A 12,758-nucleotide genomic window follows, 5' to 3' on the forward strand; every position below is an offset into this window, starting at 1 on the left:
CATCGGCACCGGCTTCTCCCGCGAGCTCACCTGCAGCGGCAGCTTCACGGACTTCTCCAGCCTGCCCGCGGGGGCCTTCAAAGCCGCCTCCTTCTTCATCGGCCTCTCCATGATGCTCATCATCGCCTGCATCGTCTGCTTCATCCTCTTCTTCTTCTGCAACACGGCCACCGTCTACAAGATCTGCGCCTGGATGCAGCTCACCTCGGGTGAGTGAGAGCCGGGCCCGGGCGGGGCGCGGGGTCCGCCCGCTTCGTCCCCGGAGAGGGGCCGGGGCACCGCGGCCGAGCCCGCCGCAGTCCGCCCTCGCCCTCGCCCCGGTGACGGGGACAAGGAGATCCCCCTGCAGGGGCTGGCTGTGCCCGAGCGGAGCCGCCGGCCGCGTTTGAAATCCCCCGTGGCGGGCACTGAGTGCCTCCCCGAGGAGAGCGCGGGCGGAGGAAGCGGAGTGGGTCGAGAGAGAAATCCCGGGGATCCCGGGTGTTTCCTCCCTCCCGGCTCGCCAGGCTGCCTCGGCTTTGTGACGGGGACAAGGAGATCCCCCTGCAGGGGCTGGCTGTGCCCGAGCGGAGCCGCCGGCCGCGTTTGAAATCCCCCGTGGCGGGCACTGAGTGCCTCCCCGAGGAGAGCGCGGGCGGAGGAAGCGGAGTGGGTCGAGAGAGAAATCCCGGGGATCCCGGGTGTTTCCTCCCTCCCGGCTCGCCAGGCTGCCTCGGCTTTGGGCTCCGTGGAGACGAGCGGGCTGGAGGGGCTGGGCTGAGGGATAGGCGCCCTTTGGGGAAAAGGTTAGGCTCAGACGGATGGTTTTCTGGCAGGAGGTAGAGGAGAGGGAGGATCAAGATCCCAAGTGGAGATGGCGATGTCAAGCACTTGGAACAAGGGGAAAAGTTGTTCGTTCTTCAGTAACTTGGGGAGGACGGGAGCATTGCATCTAAGCAAAATCCTGGGAAAGCCCCTGAACCTGAAGACATTTTGCAAGCTGCTTGGAAGCACAAGGCAACTGTTGTCGGAAGGAGTGTGCAGTCGCTCACCCAGTCTGGCACTCGGCTGCATTCACTTCAGTGTCTCAGCTCTGGCTGTTCCCAGTATTTTGCTCTATGGTTTTACCAGTTTGCAACTTGCCATCTGAAGTTAGGAGGTCTTTGCAGGAATTTCTTGTTTGGAGAGGCTTTTTGAGCTCTTTGCCTTTCTTATGTGCTAGGCTAGCTATACACATATTGTACGTACGCGTAATGGTTATTCTGCTTATCGTGTTTACGTTTTTACACTGCCGTGTGTGTGTTGTTACTTCTATCTTAATCCCGTAATAGTTTGAGGATGGTGTTGATAGATATGGCCCTGACTTCAAATGGACTCCCTCTGCTCTGGGAATCCTCTGTGGCATTAGCCACTCCTCTTCTTATCTTATAAAATGTGTTCAAATATGCTGCTGTTCATTTTATAAATTCATGTTGGTTGGTATAGGGAAGTACAAGTTGCAGTCTGTTTGCACCAGGGAGGTCTCCTGTGCTGCCCTGACGAGTTGTTTTAAGCAAAGGGCAAGGTGGTGATGGCCTTTGGTCAGGCTCCATTGGAACCTGGCCAGCGTAGGAGCATGACTTGGTGCATCCTCAGCCTGCTTTGGTCCCTGTCCTTTTACCACCAGCACATCTCACATTCCACATCCCAAGTAAGCTTTCCAACTGCAAAAACATGGTGCCTTGCTTTATGCCAGCAGAAACTAATCCAAGGAAATTGGGAATGAATTAATCCCTTTAACTGTATTTCTGTGCAAGTGAACACAAATTACTAGAAACCACTATGTGAATTTTGCTGCTGTTTGATAAGAATCCAACCAACAGTGTTTGTTTCTCTCAAACTCTGCATGCGTAGAAATGTAGTGCTGATAACTTGGGTTGTTTTTTTGCACAAAACTGATGTGTAGAAATTTTCACTGTTTTTGGAGGTGGCCTGATCGCCTCCACTGAAGGCAGCAAGGTGGAGTGGGGGTTACCATCAGTTTCAGTGGGAGCATTTCAGAAAATCTTACCCAATATTTTCATTCAGAAAAAAATCTCATGAAAATGAACTTATAATTAACCTCGTTGATTGTCTTTTTATTGTTGACTTTCTCTGAAAACCTTGGAAGAACAATAACAGAGTTCTGAAAGGTTTTGGCACTGCTGTTTGTGTAAACCTAGCTTAATTTAGCTGTTAACTGATGATTTAGATAAGCAGCCTTTAAAAACCTTGTTCAAAATGGAAGAAAACCAACTGGAGATCCCAAGTAGTTTCTCCATGTCACATATTTTCAAGATTTTGTAAGAGCCAGAAATATGTACCATGTAATTGGGGTATACCTAAGGTCTGTCCACCCCCCGCAACAAGTCAGTTTTGATGAGCTCTGACAGTGTTCCTACAAGTTCCTACATCTTGTCTCTGCTATTTCAATGGGTAGAGAGTATAGATAATTCAGCATAAGCTTACAATGTTCTTCTCATAAATAGATGATACAGTAGGTATGATGACCTAACAAACAGAAAAGTATGTATAGGACAGGAAGAACTAAACTTGAAGCAGTTAAACATATATTTCTACCTTAACATTAGCATACATGAATTCTCAGATAGATCACATGATACTAAAATATAGTGTTAAAACTCTGTAAAAATAGCTCCTATTTTACCTGGAGAATTTTACTTGAATTAAAGCTTCAGGTGAGAGCTTAGGATCTTGGTTTTCCTTTGGGTTGCATGCTGTCCTATCTGAGGTATTACACTGTAAAAGCAGGATGCCGCTCTTATAAACTGATTTTTTTTTTATTTGAGCAGGGAAGGTAAAGGATATCTGAAATGTATAGAACATTTCATCAGAAGAGTTTGACAAAAGTTACAAATCATTCTGCAATGTGTAGTTGAAGACCACGTACATTGATTTCATAATTGTTTTTGCTATTCACACTTTCTGTATTCTTAGCATATGGGCATCAGTACTCAATTTTATCTATGGAGAGTCAACTTCAAGAGCCTAAATTTAGCCCCAAGCCTTTCTGATCAGGTTTTGAAAACCATATGTGGAAATGCTTGCACGTACAGTTTTCTGCATGTGAAAATGTTAGATTTGCTAAGAGTATGGGCAGGCACGGGCACCTACAAACTTTGCCCCCTCATAAATGAAAACTGCATACATTGTTTTTTAATTTTTAATAGAGTATGCAAATTGTGCTAGAACCACTCAGATAGAGACCCTTCCTGATATTCTTAATAAGTTAAACACCGGGCTCTTCTTCCTATAAGGCATTTTTCCAAACTCTGGTGATCCCATTTTCACATTGCAATGTTGCAAGTACAGGAAAGGAAAAGCAGAGATACCACAAAAAGAAGTACAAATTTATATGGGAATGCCTTCATAGACCAGATAAAGACACCTGAGCTAGCTCTGAATTAAGTACAAGCAGCAGTATAGCTATGTTAGTGTTCCCGTTCCTATGCTAATTTACACTGCTGAGAAACTGGGTATGTTAGCTTGGACAGAGCTCTGGACTAACTCCATCTATTCAGTTTTCAGCACCCAAGCTAGCTCCTCCTGTATATGTGCCCTGTAAGGCTGCAATCATGTAGAATGAATAGCAGTATACAAGCTTTTAAACAGGCTTTCAGTGTGTTTGTTTCAGAATTAAAGAGCCTGATTCTCTTCTGCCTTGCAACTGTGTTAAGTTGCCAGGACCAGGAAATGTACATGCAAGAATTCTTAAAGACTTGGCTATGGAGCTTTCTGAAATAATGATATTAATATCTGCCAAAATGTAGAATACTTGGCAAATTTCAGAGGACTAGTGAAAAGCTAATGTTGTACCAGTATTTAAAAGGGGTAATCAGAATGATCCAGGAATTATAGGCTGGTTAGTTTGACATTTGGGCAAGATCATAAACAAGCTGAAATGTGATGAAGGAAATATAAGTAATACCAAAAATCCAAGATTTCATAGAAATAAACTTGAAGCAGTCTTGCGAAACTGACTATCAATGTGACCACAAGTTTGAGTGAGATGGTGGTATTTTAACAAATAAAACCTACTTTGATTTCTACATAGCATGTGACATAATCCCCCATGGCAGTGTCATTAAAAACAAATATACTCTATGAAATAAATGTAACCTTATCAAACTAATTTAATAACTGGATAACTGATAGATCTCAAAAAGTAATTATTAATGGGGATTAATAATCCAATGGGACATATTTCTAGCAGAGTCCCACAGGCCTACTGTTCATTTTCTCTCTCTCTCTCTCTCACTCTCTCTATCTCGCTCTCTCTCTCTTTTTAAACCTTGTGTCCTGGAATAAAAGATAAAGAACTTTTTTGCTGTGAAAATTGCAGATGATACACAAACTGGTGGAGTAAGGAAACAGTGAAAGTTTGGTTCTACAGAGTGATCTCGATTGCATGATAAACAGGGTTCAATTGAATAATATGTATGTTAATAAGTCAAATACAGGGTCATATACCTAGTGACCAGCAATGTAGGATCCCATCAGAACTGTAGAAAAGAGATTATATTTTGGGTAAACTGTGACATGGAGAAAACAAAAGTCAAAGCAAATAAGTCACTGACCATGAGCTTTCCATGCAATGCTATAGCTAAGGTAAATAAGAAGAAGCAAGAAGGTGGTGGTGTTACCACGGTACACCACCTCAGTAAGCCCTTTACTGGTGTATCTGCGTTCTTTCACATTGTCAACATTTTATGGGGGATATTAAAAACTGAAAAGTATTTTTAAAAAGGGAAATGGAGGGGCTACAAAAACGATTTGAAGCCTGAAAAGGGGGACCTATGGTGAGAAAGTAAAGTAACTCAATCTATCTAGTATATCCAAAGGAAGGTTAAGAGGTATCACAGACTGCAAGTATATGCCTGGAGGAAGAGATTTCTGAAAGTTAAAAGGACTCTCCAATCTACCTGCTAAAGACCTAACAAGATCCAGTGAATGGAAGCGAAGGCTAGTCATAGGGTGCCATAGAGGGTAACTACATAACAGTGAGGATAGTTGAGACAATTTACCAAAGGGTGTCGTGTGTTTTCTTTAGCTCAAAGTCTTGACATAAAAATTGCATGTCTTTTCCTAGAAAGTATGCTGTAGCTCAGTCAGTCAATGAGGGCTTGGTATAGAAACCATGGGATGAAACTGTTGCCTGTGTTGGCTAAAAGCCAGGCTGCCTGATCAGAGTGATGCTTTCCAGTTTTAAAATGCATGGCTGGAAGTGGATGTATGATGTTATCAAATGTGAATTCTGCACTTAACCATGCATTTGACACCTTTGCACTCTCTCTGGAAAGGTGAAATGAGTTCACAAGACTTAAGACAGAGGACAGTCGGGTCGGAACATCCAGAAGATTTTAATAGTGCTTCAGGGCTGATGATTTCACTAATCACATTAAATTCCTCCTCACCAGGGTGAGCTTGCTGAGCTTTTCAGTTTATATTGAAGTAGTAGGCTGTAATTGTTTTGAGAAAAAGTGTGATGTTTGTCAGACTGCAGCAGAATCAGTGCAGTCTCTCTGTATTGGTTGTGTCAGATCCTGAAGTCCTGAAGAATTGGTTAGGGGAGCTGTGCATTAATGGGGCTTCCTGTAGCCCAAGAGACTGGGACAATTAGAAGGTAACTGGTGGAAGTAAGGATGGAGCTAGCACAGCTACATCTTTTCTCCAGGAAAGGGTGAGCCGAGCAATTGCAGGAGCTGCTGAAGACTTGCTTTTGCACTAATGGTGCTAGTGTGACCTTGCTCCTGTTCAGTGCTGGAGGATTCAGGCCCTTCACATGCAGCAAAAATCCTCAGCACACAGTTCATCTATTTGTACAAGGATAAGGCTATGACTCCCTTGCTGTCTTTTTATTGCTGTTGCATTAATTAAGATGTACATTTACATTAATTTAGATCCATTTGTTTGTAAATTATTTATTGAGGGGGGCTGTGATGCGCTGTATAGATGGAAGGGGGTGGGAATAAATAGCTAGTGGCTGTTATTTAGGAAAAGCAAGGGGAAACAGAGCTGATTGTGCAGTGTTCCTCAGCTTTCAGGCTGGTGACTCCTTATTCAAATAAAAATTGTTTCTGACCTGTATTTTTACAATAAAGATATCAGTTAAAAATATATAACTTGTGTGTGTGAGAAGTTGATGGAGAGTGCTTGACCCTGGAGGTCCTGTGTTATGAAGTGTGGGCAAGCAAGATATATATTGCTTAAAATGTTCAGCATCTTACAACCTTCTGATTATCATCCAGGCACAGCCTAGGGAACATGCCAAACTGGTTGAGAAGTGCCAAGATAGTGGATCAGGGCGGCAAAATGTGATGGTGCATGAAGCTGTGTATTCAGTTTAAGTAATGGTTCCATTTATCGGATTGGTGTGGGAAGGGGAATCATTGTATGAGGGAAGGAAAAAGAAACCTGAAAGAGGGTGTAAAAAAGAGGCTATCCACTATCGGCAAAGTATGTTCTTATTAAGCCCAGATGAACAAATAAAATCAGTGGTGGAGAGTTCAAAAGCCCTCGGGCTTGGTGTATGCCTGCTTCTGCTGAAACCTGTGGGACCTGTTCTGTTGACTTACTTGACACAGGCACTCGCCATTGCTGAGCACTTTGAAAAAATCCACCTACAAGGTTTAATTAAGAAAGTATCTATGTAGGAAAGTGAAGTAAGGATGAGGAGTAGAATGGCAAGACTAGATCTGGTAGAATGTATTTAATCAAACAGCAGTAGGTAACTTTGGAATTTCAAGACTTTATACCTGTTTAGAAGTGAATATTTTTAGCCCTCTGGTATAAATAGCCCTAGTTTTGATACCATAAAAGATAAAGGTAGAAAGCATATCGGGACTGAAATTATGAAGCATGATCAAGCAGTATGGACTCAGTATTTGAAAACTAAGATGAATCAACTGTGAAGAATGAGAGGGTTACAGCAATGAGAGATTGCAAAGAAATGAAAGCATGTTTTTTGCTTGGGAATGGGGAAAAGGGTGGGGTGAGGGGTGAGGTGGGGCAGGGAGGCATAGGCATGAGAAGACCTAAAGTTTGAAAGGTCTGCAGAATTTGATAACACCCGTTGTTATCGGCATTGTTATAAGTTTTGTGGCAGCATGACAGAGTGGATAGTTAGAATATATACCACTGTGTGGAGCAGTGAGAAAATCCCATTTACTAGGAAAGAGAAAATTACTGCTAGAATCCATTAAGACAGCCAATATAATAGACTCTGAGATCTGTCTGTTCTAAGAAAGATATTATCCATTTTCATGTTTGGCAGATTGAGAGATGCACAAGACTTGAAACAAGTTGGTCTTAGAATGAGAAGGTCATATATAACAGGAGAAAGGGTTGCTTTATTTTCTCCTGTAGAAGCCAGATGCGAATTTCTGAATTTCATTGATTTTAAAGAGTGTCAGATAGCCTCTGTGGAGAGTCTCTCTGACACAAGCACATCATGTGCTATTTTAGAGGAGATTATTCATACCAGTAATTGAGCCTGAATCAGAAAGAAAGGACTACAGAATAAATGGTTTTAAGACACATTATGATAAACAGCTGATAAGATGTCATATTCCATTTTGCTGGTTATGTGTTGGACAGCATAAGTATGTGGGAAAACTAGACAGGCATCCTGACTTACAAGGTCAAGCAAAAATGTACTGGTTTAGGACGTTTATAATATATCACTAGTAAAACCTTGAGATTTTTTGTTGTCATTGGGCCAAAAACTGTGTACCTTACTTGCAGGAATAAGGTAAGTGAGCCTACGTGAGTAACATGAGCAGAATTTGGCTTCTAATCGTGTGCCTCTGACAGCTGCATGCAGAGGTTCTGTTCTATTACACTGTACTTTGCTTTCATGATGAACCATACGCACTATGAATATGTAAACAAAATGGAAATAGGTCCTTCAGCTTCAGAGATATGGGGAGGAGATGAACTGAAAGGTGCATATTGTTTTGCTCCTCCTTCCTTCCCCATCCCATTTTGCCTGCAATGAGAGACCTGCAGGGAATCTGTAGGTCTCCTGCTGTCATGAAACCCTCACCCCCAAAGGACCCTCCCCAGCACATGCTCCAAGGGTTCAGCTGATATGGAAGGCATGTGGAGAAAAATCCAGAATGGTTCCTTGCCTGAGGAAAGTGATTCACAGAACTGGGGATAGAAGCCTAGGTTTCCTATACAGTCAATAAGAAGAGTTAGGTGTCTCCAGAGGACAAGTCAGGGAGTCCAGATGCAGATCAGAAAGCTACCTGCTGGATGCATTAAAGACAGGGATGTGTCAAACTACCTCTCCCGTCCACTGCAGCACCCTCTTTAGAGGGTAAAAACCTAACTAATAGGGTGGGAGGTGATGGTGCTGCCTACCTTCTGCATCAGTAAGTCTCAATCAGGGTGCTGCAGTTGAGATCCTTTTAAGGAGCCACAGGATACTGCACAATATTAGCAATGTTAGGTGTACAAACACCTACCTACACATGATCCACAAGATAAATCCAGAGATTTCAAATTGGAATCCAGAGTGTCAAAAAAAGTCTGACCTGTTGTGGTCTTTCTGAGTTCTTAGCAACAGCAGAATTTTCTGCGGTCAGAAACAAGTGAAAGCCAAAGTTGCCATCTTTTGAGGGTTAAGTCTAATGGGGGATGCCTTGAGTCTGAAAAGATTGAGAACCACTGCTCTATGTAATAGTTGAATGGCTAGCATACTCATCCAGGAAATGGGAGCCTAGATTTCTAGAGCTTCCTCAGCCTGAGGAGGATCTCCTACCTCTCAGAAGACTGCCCTATACAATAGTTTGGCAGAGGGCACCATTCACCTCTCCTGTTGAAACTGGGCCAGTGGTCAGACAAGTGCAAGAGTTATTGGGCCAGAAGCAGATCAAGATTCTCTTGGTAGGCGGAAAGCCGGAGGTTCTTGGCTAGACAGTCTTACCTCTCCACTCAGGGTCAGACTGATCATCATATTTGGGGTCAGAAAGGAATTTAACCCCCTGGTCAAGTTGGTATGGAGTGTGGAGGGGCAGGGTGTGTCCTTCTACCTATGATCTCTAAATGTATATTGACAACATTTTACAGAAGCAGGACATTGGCTGCCATGGTGCCTCTGCTTACCTGTGACAGGTTAGGGTGTTGGGTCTATGTTGTGTTAGGGTTAAGGGTAGTCTTATTTAGTGTTTAGGTTATGGTTGTATGGGATGGTTTGGTTAGGGCTGATCCTACCTCAGGCTACAGGTTGGACTAGATGACCTCTGGGGGTCCCTTCCAGCCCTACTTCTCTATGACTCTAAGAAAGAAAGAACAAGATTCTGTTGGCTGGTACTTAGGGCATTCCCCAGGTGTGGGGCAGAGCGTTCTGGCTTCTGGCCTGTGCTACTCGGACTATTTATTAGGGGTGCACTGATAAAGATTTTTTTGGCTGATGCTGATGGTCGATTATTGATTAGCCATATTGGCCAGTACCAATCTGATTGCTGATATGCAGCCCAGCAGCTTGGAGAGCAGCATCCGACTGGTAAGTCTGTGAGGGGAAGAGACATGGCGGAGACTGATCAAAGCCCCCTCAATGAGGGAAGGAGTGGGACTGGGGTTGGGGCAGGCACTGCCCAGCCGGGGTGGGGTGGGGGCAGGATGGAGCCAGCGGCTCATTTAGGGAACACGGGGGAGGGGAGGGAGGGCTCCTGTCACTGTGGGCATTCGTGGAGGAGGCATGGAGGGCCATGTGCCCCCCTGATCTGTGCGCAGGTTGAGGGTGGACTGCCAGCTGTGCGCTCGGGGCCAGGGCTGCACCAGCCTCTTCCCAGCAGCTATGCTTGTGCTGGGAGGTGATGCTACGTGGGGACTAGAGCCACCGTGAAATTTGCCATAACCCCCTCTCCCCCCGCCCCGATAGGCCTCCCTCCCAGCACTACTGCTGCCCACCCCACCCCACCTGGCTCAAGTGCAGCTCTGGCCCCAAGCCTGCAGCGGCAGCCCACCCTCACCCTGTGCACAGACCCACTGGAAGGGGGGCACATGCCCCCCATGCCTTTCCCGGGGTGCGCACAGTGGTGTGAGCTGCCCCCCCCGCTTCACCCTCCCACAACTCCTGGATGAGCTGCTGGCTCCATCCCACACCCTGTCCCTGCCTCTGCCCCAGATTCAGCCCCACTCCCTCCCTCACCGCAGGGGCCTCGATCTGCCCACCCATGCTCCTTCCCCCTCACAGACTTACCGGCCAGACACTGCTCTCAAGCTGCCAGGCTGCATTCCTGGCCGCGTACATGCTGTGGCTGCACCCATGCACATAGCATTTATCAGCAACATTTTTGGCCACATCAGCCAAAAAAAGCCAATTGCTGATAATGTCAATTTTCCTTTTATCAGTGCCAATATGATATGGACTGATGTATCAGTGCACCTCTACTATTTACGTATAAACCCTTCTGCCAGGCCCTGCTAGCAGTACATGGGCCAGGTCTGAATTTGGGGGGGGGTGGACTTGAGCCCCCACCTGGAAACTTGGGAAAATGTCACCTTTACTGGGAGTCCTAGGAGAAAAATATCCCCACTCTCAAGCAATTTTGGATACTGAAATGAATATAAAACTTTATTAAGGGTAAAGAAGGAAATTGCTAAACTGTATCAAACATAACAGCTATAAAATACCCCAACTATTTAACTACATCTCACAATATTAAATACCTCAAATATTAAACTCCTTAGACTATTAAACTTTCAGAGTTTTTGGTCACTTTTGTTTTTTAACTGCAGACTCCCCTCCGTGGGAGTTGCTCCCTTGCCCAGTTCAGAGTGGGGGAAGAGGAGTTTCTTCTCAGGTCACTGGGGAAGATTTTGTGTCACTGCTTGCCCCCCCCCCTTTAGGAAGCACTGCATGGGATTGCTGCTGCTCTGGGTCTCTACCACCTCTTGCCACTCTCTGGATTGCCACCCTGCGACTGTGACAGTACTGCTGGGAGTTGCTGCTGCTGGGGAAACTCTGTATTCTCACCACTTGGGGACTGCTGTGTGAGCTCCCCTTAGGATTCAGCTCTGGGTCTCACTGGGGTGGCAGCTTCAGACTGACTGCACTGGTGTTGTCCAAGCTGGTGGCCTCCATGGCAACTGGGTGGCTGCAAGAGGGGTGGAGGGTGCTGTGGTCCCACTGAGGCCCTTTGCTACTATGGTCCCCAGGGTCATCCAGGTGGACAGTTCTTCCAACTTCCTGGGCAACATCCCCCACTGGCACCCCATGGGGATCCTGCGTTGCAAGAGAGTCTGGCTTCCAGCTGAGGGGGTGGAGGCAGCTCAGCTGATGGTGGAAAATACTACCATGCAGGACATGAAGAATCATGTGGAGGCCCTCACTAACTGCTTGTGGAGCTGGAAGCACCCTATTGAGACTGCTGATCTGAGGAGAGCACAGCAATTGGAGCAGCGTCTGAGGGAGAAGGTGGTTTAGCCCTCCTCATCAGACACACCAGCTCTCCTGAATGTGGCAGAGGTGAGTGAAGAGGACGAGAAGGTGAAGAGAAGCTGCAGAGGAAGGTGCTTTGAAATACCACTTACCACTGGGAGACACTGAGGTAAACTGAGGAGCCAGAGTCTTGTATATGTGGCAGCTTGGCTGTCTGAAGGATTCACCGCCATCTTCCACAGACTCTTCCATGAGGTATATTATCAGGTCCCAGACTTTGCCGCCCCCCTGCACCTGGTTGGATTCTGGCTCTGGGCCTGGCTCTGTCAGCTGGGCAGCATGCAGCTGACAGGGCAAGAGCTTTCATGAGTATACATGTGTGGACAGGTCAGCCCCCCATGCTCTCCCTCGCTGGACAGCTGCTTCAAGGTGGCTCTGGTTCCCAGGCATCCAGCATCTCAGCTGTGTATTTCTGACAGTTCCTCCCTGTCTCGCCCAAGTTGAAGCTTGACCTTGTGGTCTCTGCTTTCTCTCTGAATGAATTGCCCACGCTGATTGAGTGGATGGAGGCTATCCAGACACCATTGAGGAAGATGGACGACTTGGTGTTGGTTGAGAATGGCACTAAGGAAGGGCACCAGATGCTTATGAAGGCATGAGGAGTTGTTCTGAACGGTGGGGACAAGGTGGTTCATGACCACAAGAGGCTCATGTCTTTTCTCCAGGTCTTCACTGTCTGCCCTGTCCCCACCTCTCACCAGAGAAGTCTTTGCCCTGCAGTTACATTCAGGCCTATCAACCCCTTCCCTTCAATTGGAACCGGTAGCTGAAGAAGGAGACATTCTCCTTCTTGATCCCTATGCTGTGGGTCCAGGGATGCCAAAGAGCTCTGGCCTTGCACAACCCAGCCAGTTCTGTGCTGTCCCTGCCAAATCTACTGCCAGCTGTGCTGTAGTGACGAGACTCTCCAGTACATAGTCAGCACCACATGCAAACATGGCAAGGACCTGTACCACTGTGCCTGGCTCAGCCACTGGGGACACTGGCTATCTGTTATGATTGCCTCAGAGGAGATGTCACTGGGAGATGATGGGAGTGCCCACATGGAGGATCAAGACTGAGCTGGCTTTGTTGCACCAGATAGTCCCCTCCCCTGGATCGACTCCATGCCATGGTAGACTGCGGAGAATGCCGCAGTGCAGAGGAGTGTGGCCGCTGGCCTTCTGCTTTCTACATATAACGTTTTTGCTTTCCCTGCCGGTCTGCCTTTCCCTGTTTCCTTTTGCTACCTCAGTCCGTCTGTCCCTTTTGTGTTCTGTCTATCCATACCCCAGTTTTCCTTTGGGTTACC

The 12,758-nt window shown here is 46.2% G+C and overlaps 1 protein-coding gene and 1 pseudogene across 1 annotated transcript in view; both read left to right on the forward strand.

Annotated features, from left to right (window-relative positions):
• Positions 1 to 12,758, forward strand: part of LHFPL3 (LHFPL tetraspan subfamily member 3) — a gene marked incomplete at its 3' end in the record, with an annotated part of 34,235 nt that overhangs the window by 4,133 nt on the left and 17,344 nt on the right. The window contains exon 2 of the mRNA XM_025214711.1: positions 26 to 209. Coding sequence (XP_025070496.1) covers positions 26 to 209 — 184 coding nt within the window. The remainder of the gene's footprint in view (positions 1 to 25; positions 210 to 12,758) is intronic.
• On the forward strand, positions 11,174 to 12,528 carry LOC112551778 (annotated as a pseudogene).

This window comes from Alligator sinensis, unplaced genomic scaffold (assembly GCF_000455745.1).
Source record: "Alligator sinensis unplaced genomic scaffold, ASM45574v1 scaffold915_1, whole genome shotgun sequence".
Classification (NCBI taxonomy): Eukaryota; Metazoa; Chordata; order Crocodylia; family Alligatoridae; genus Alligator; species Alligator sinensis.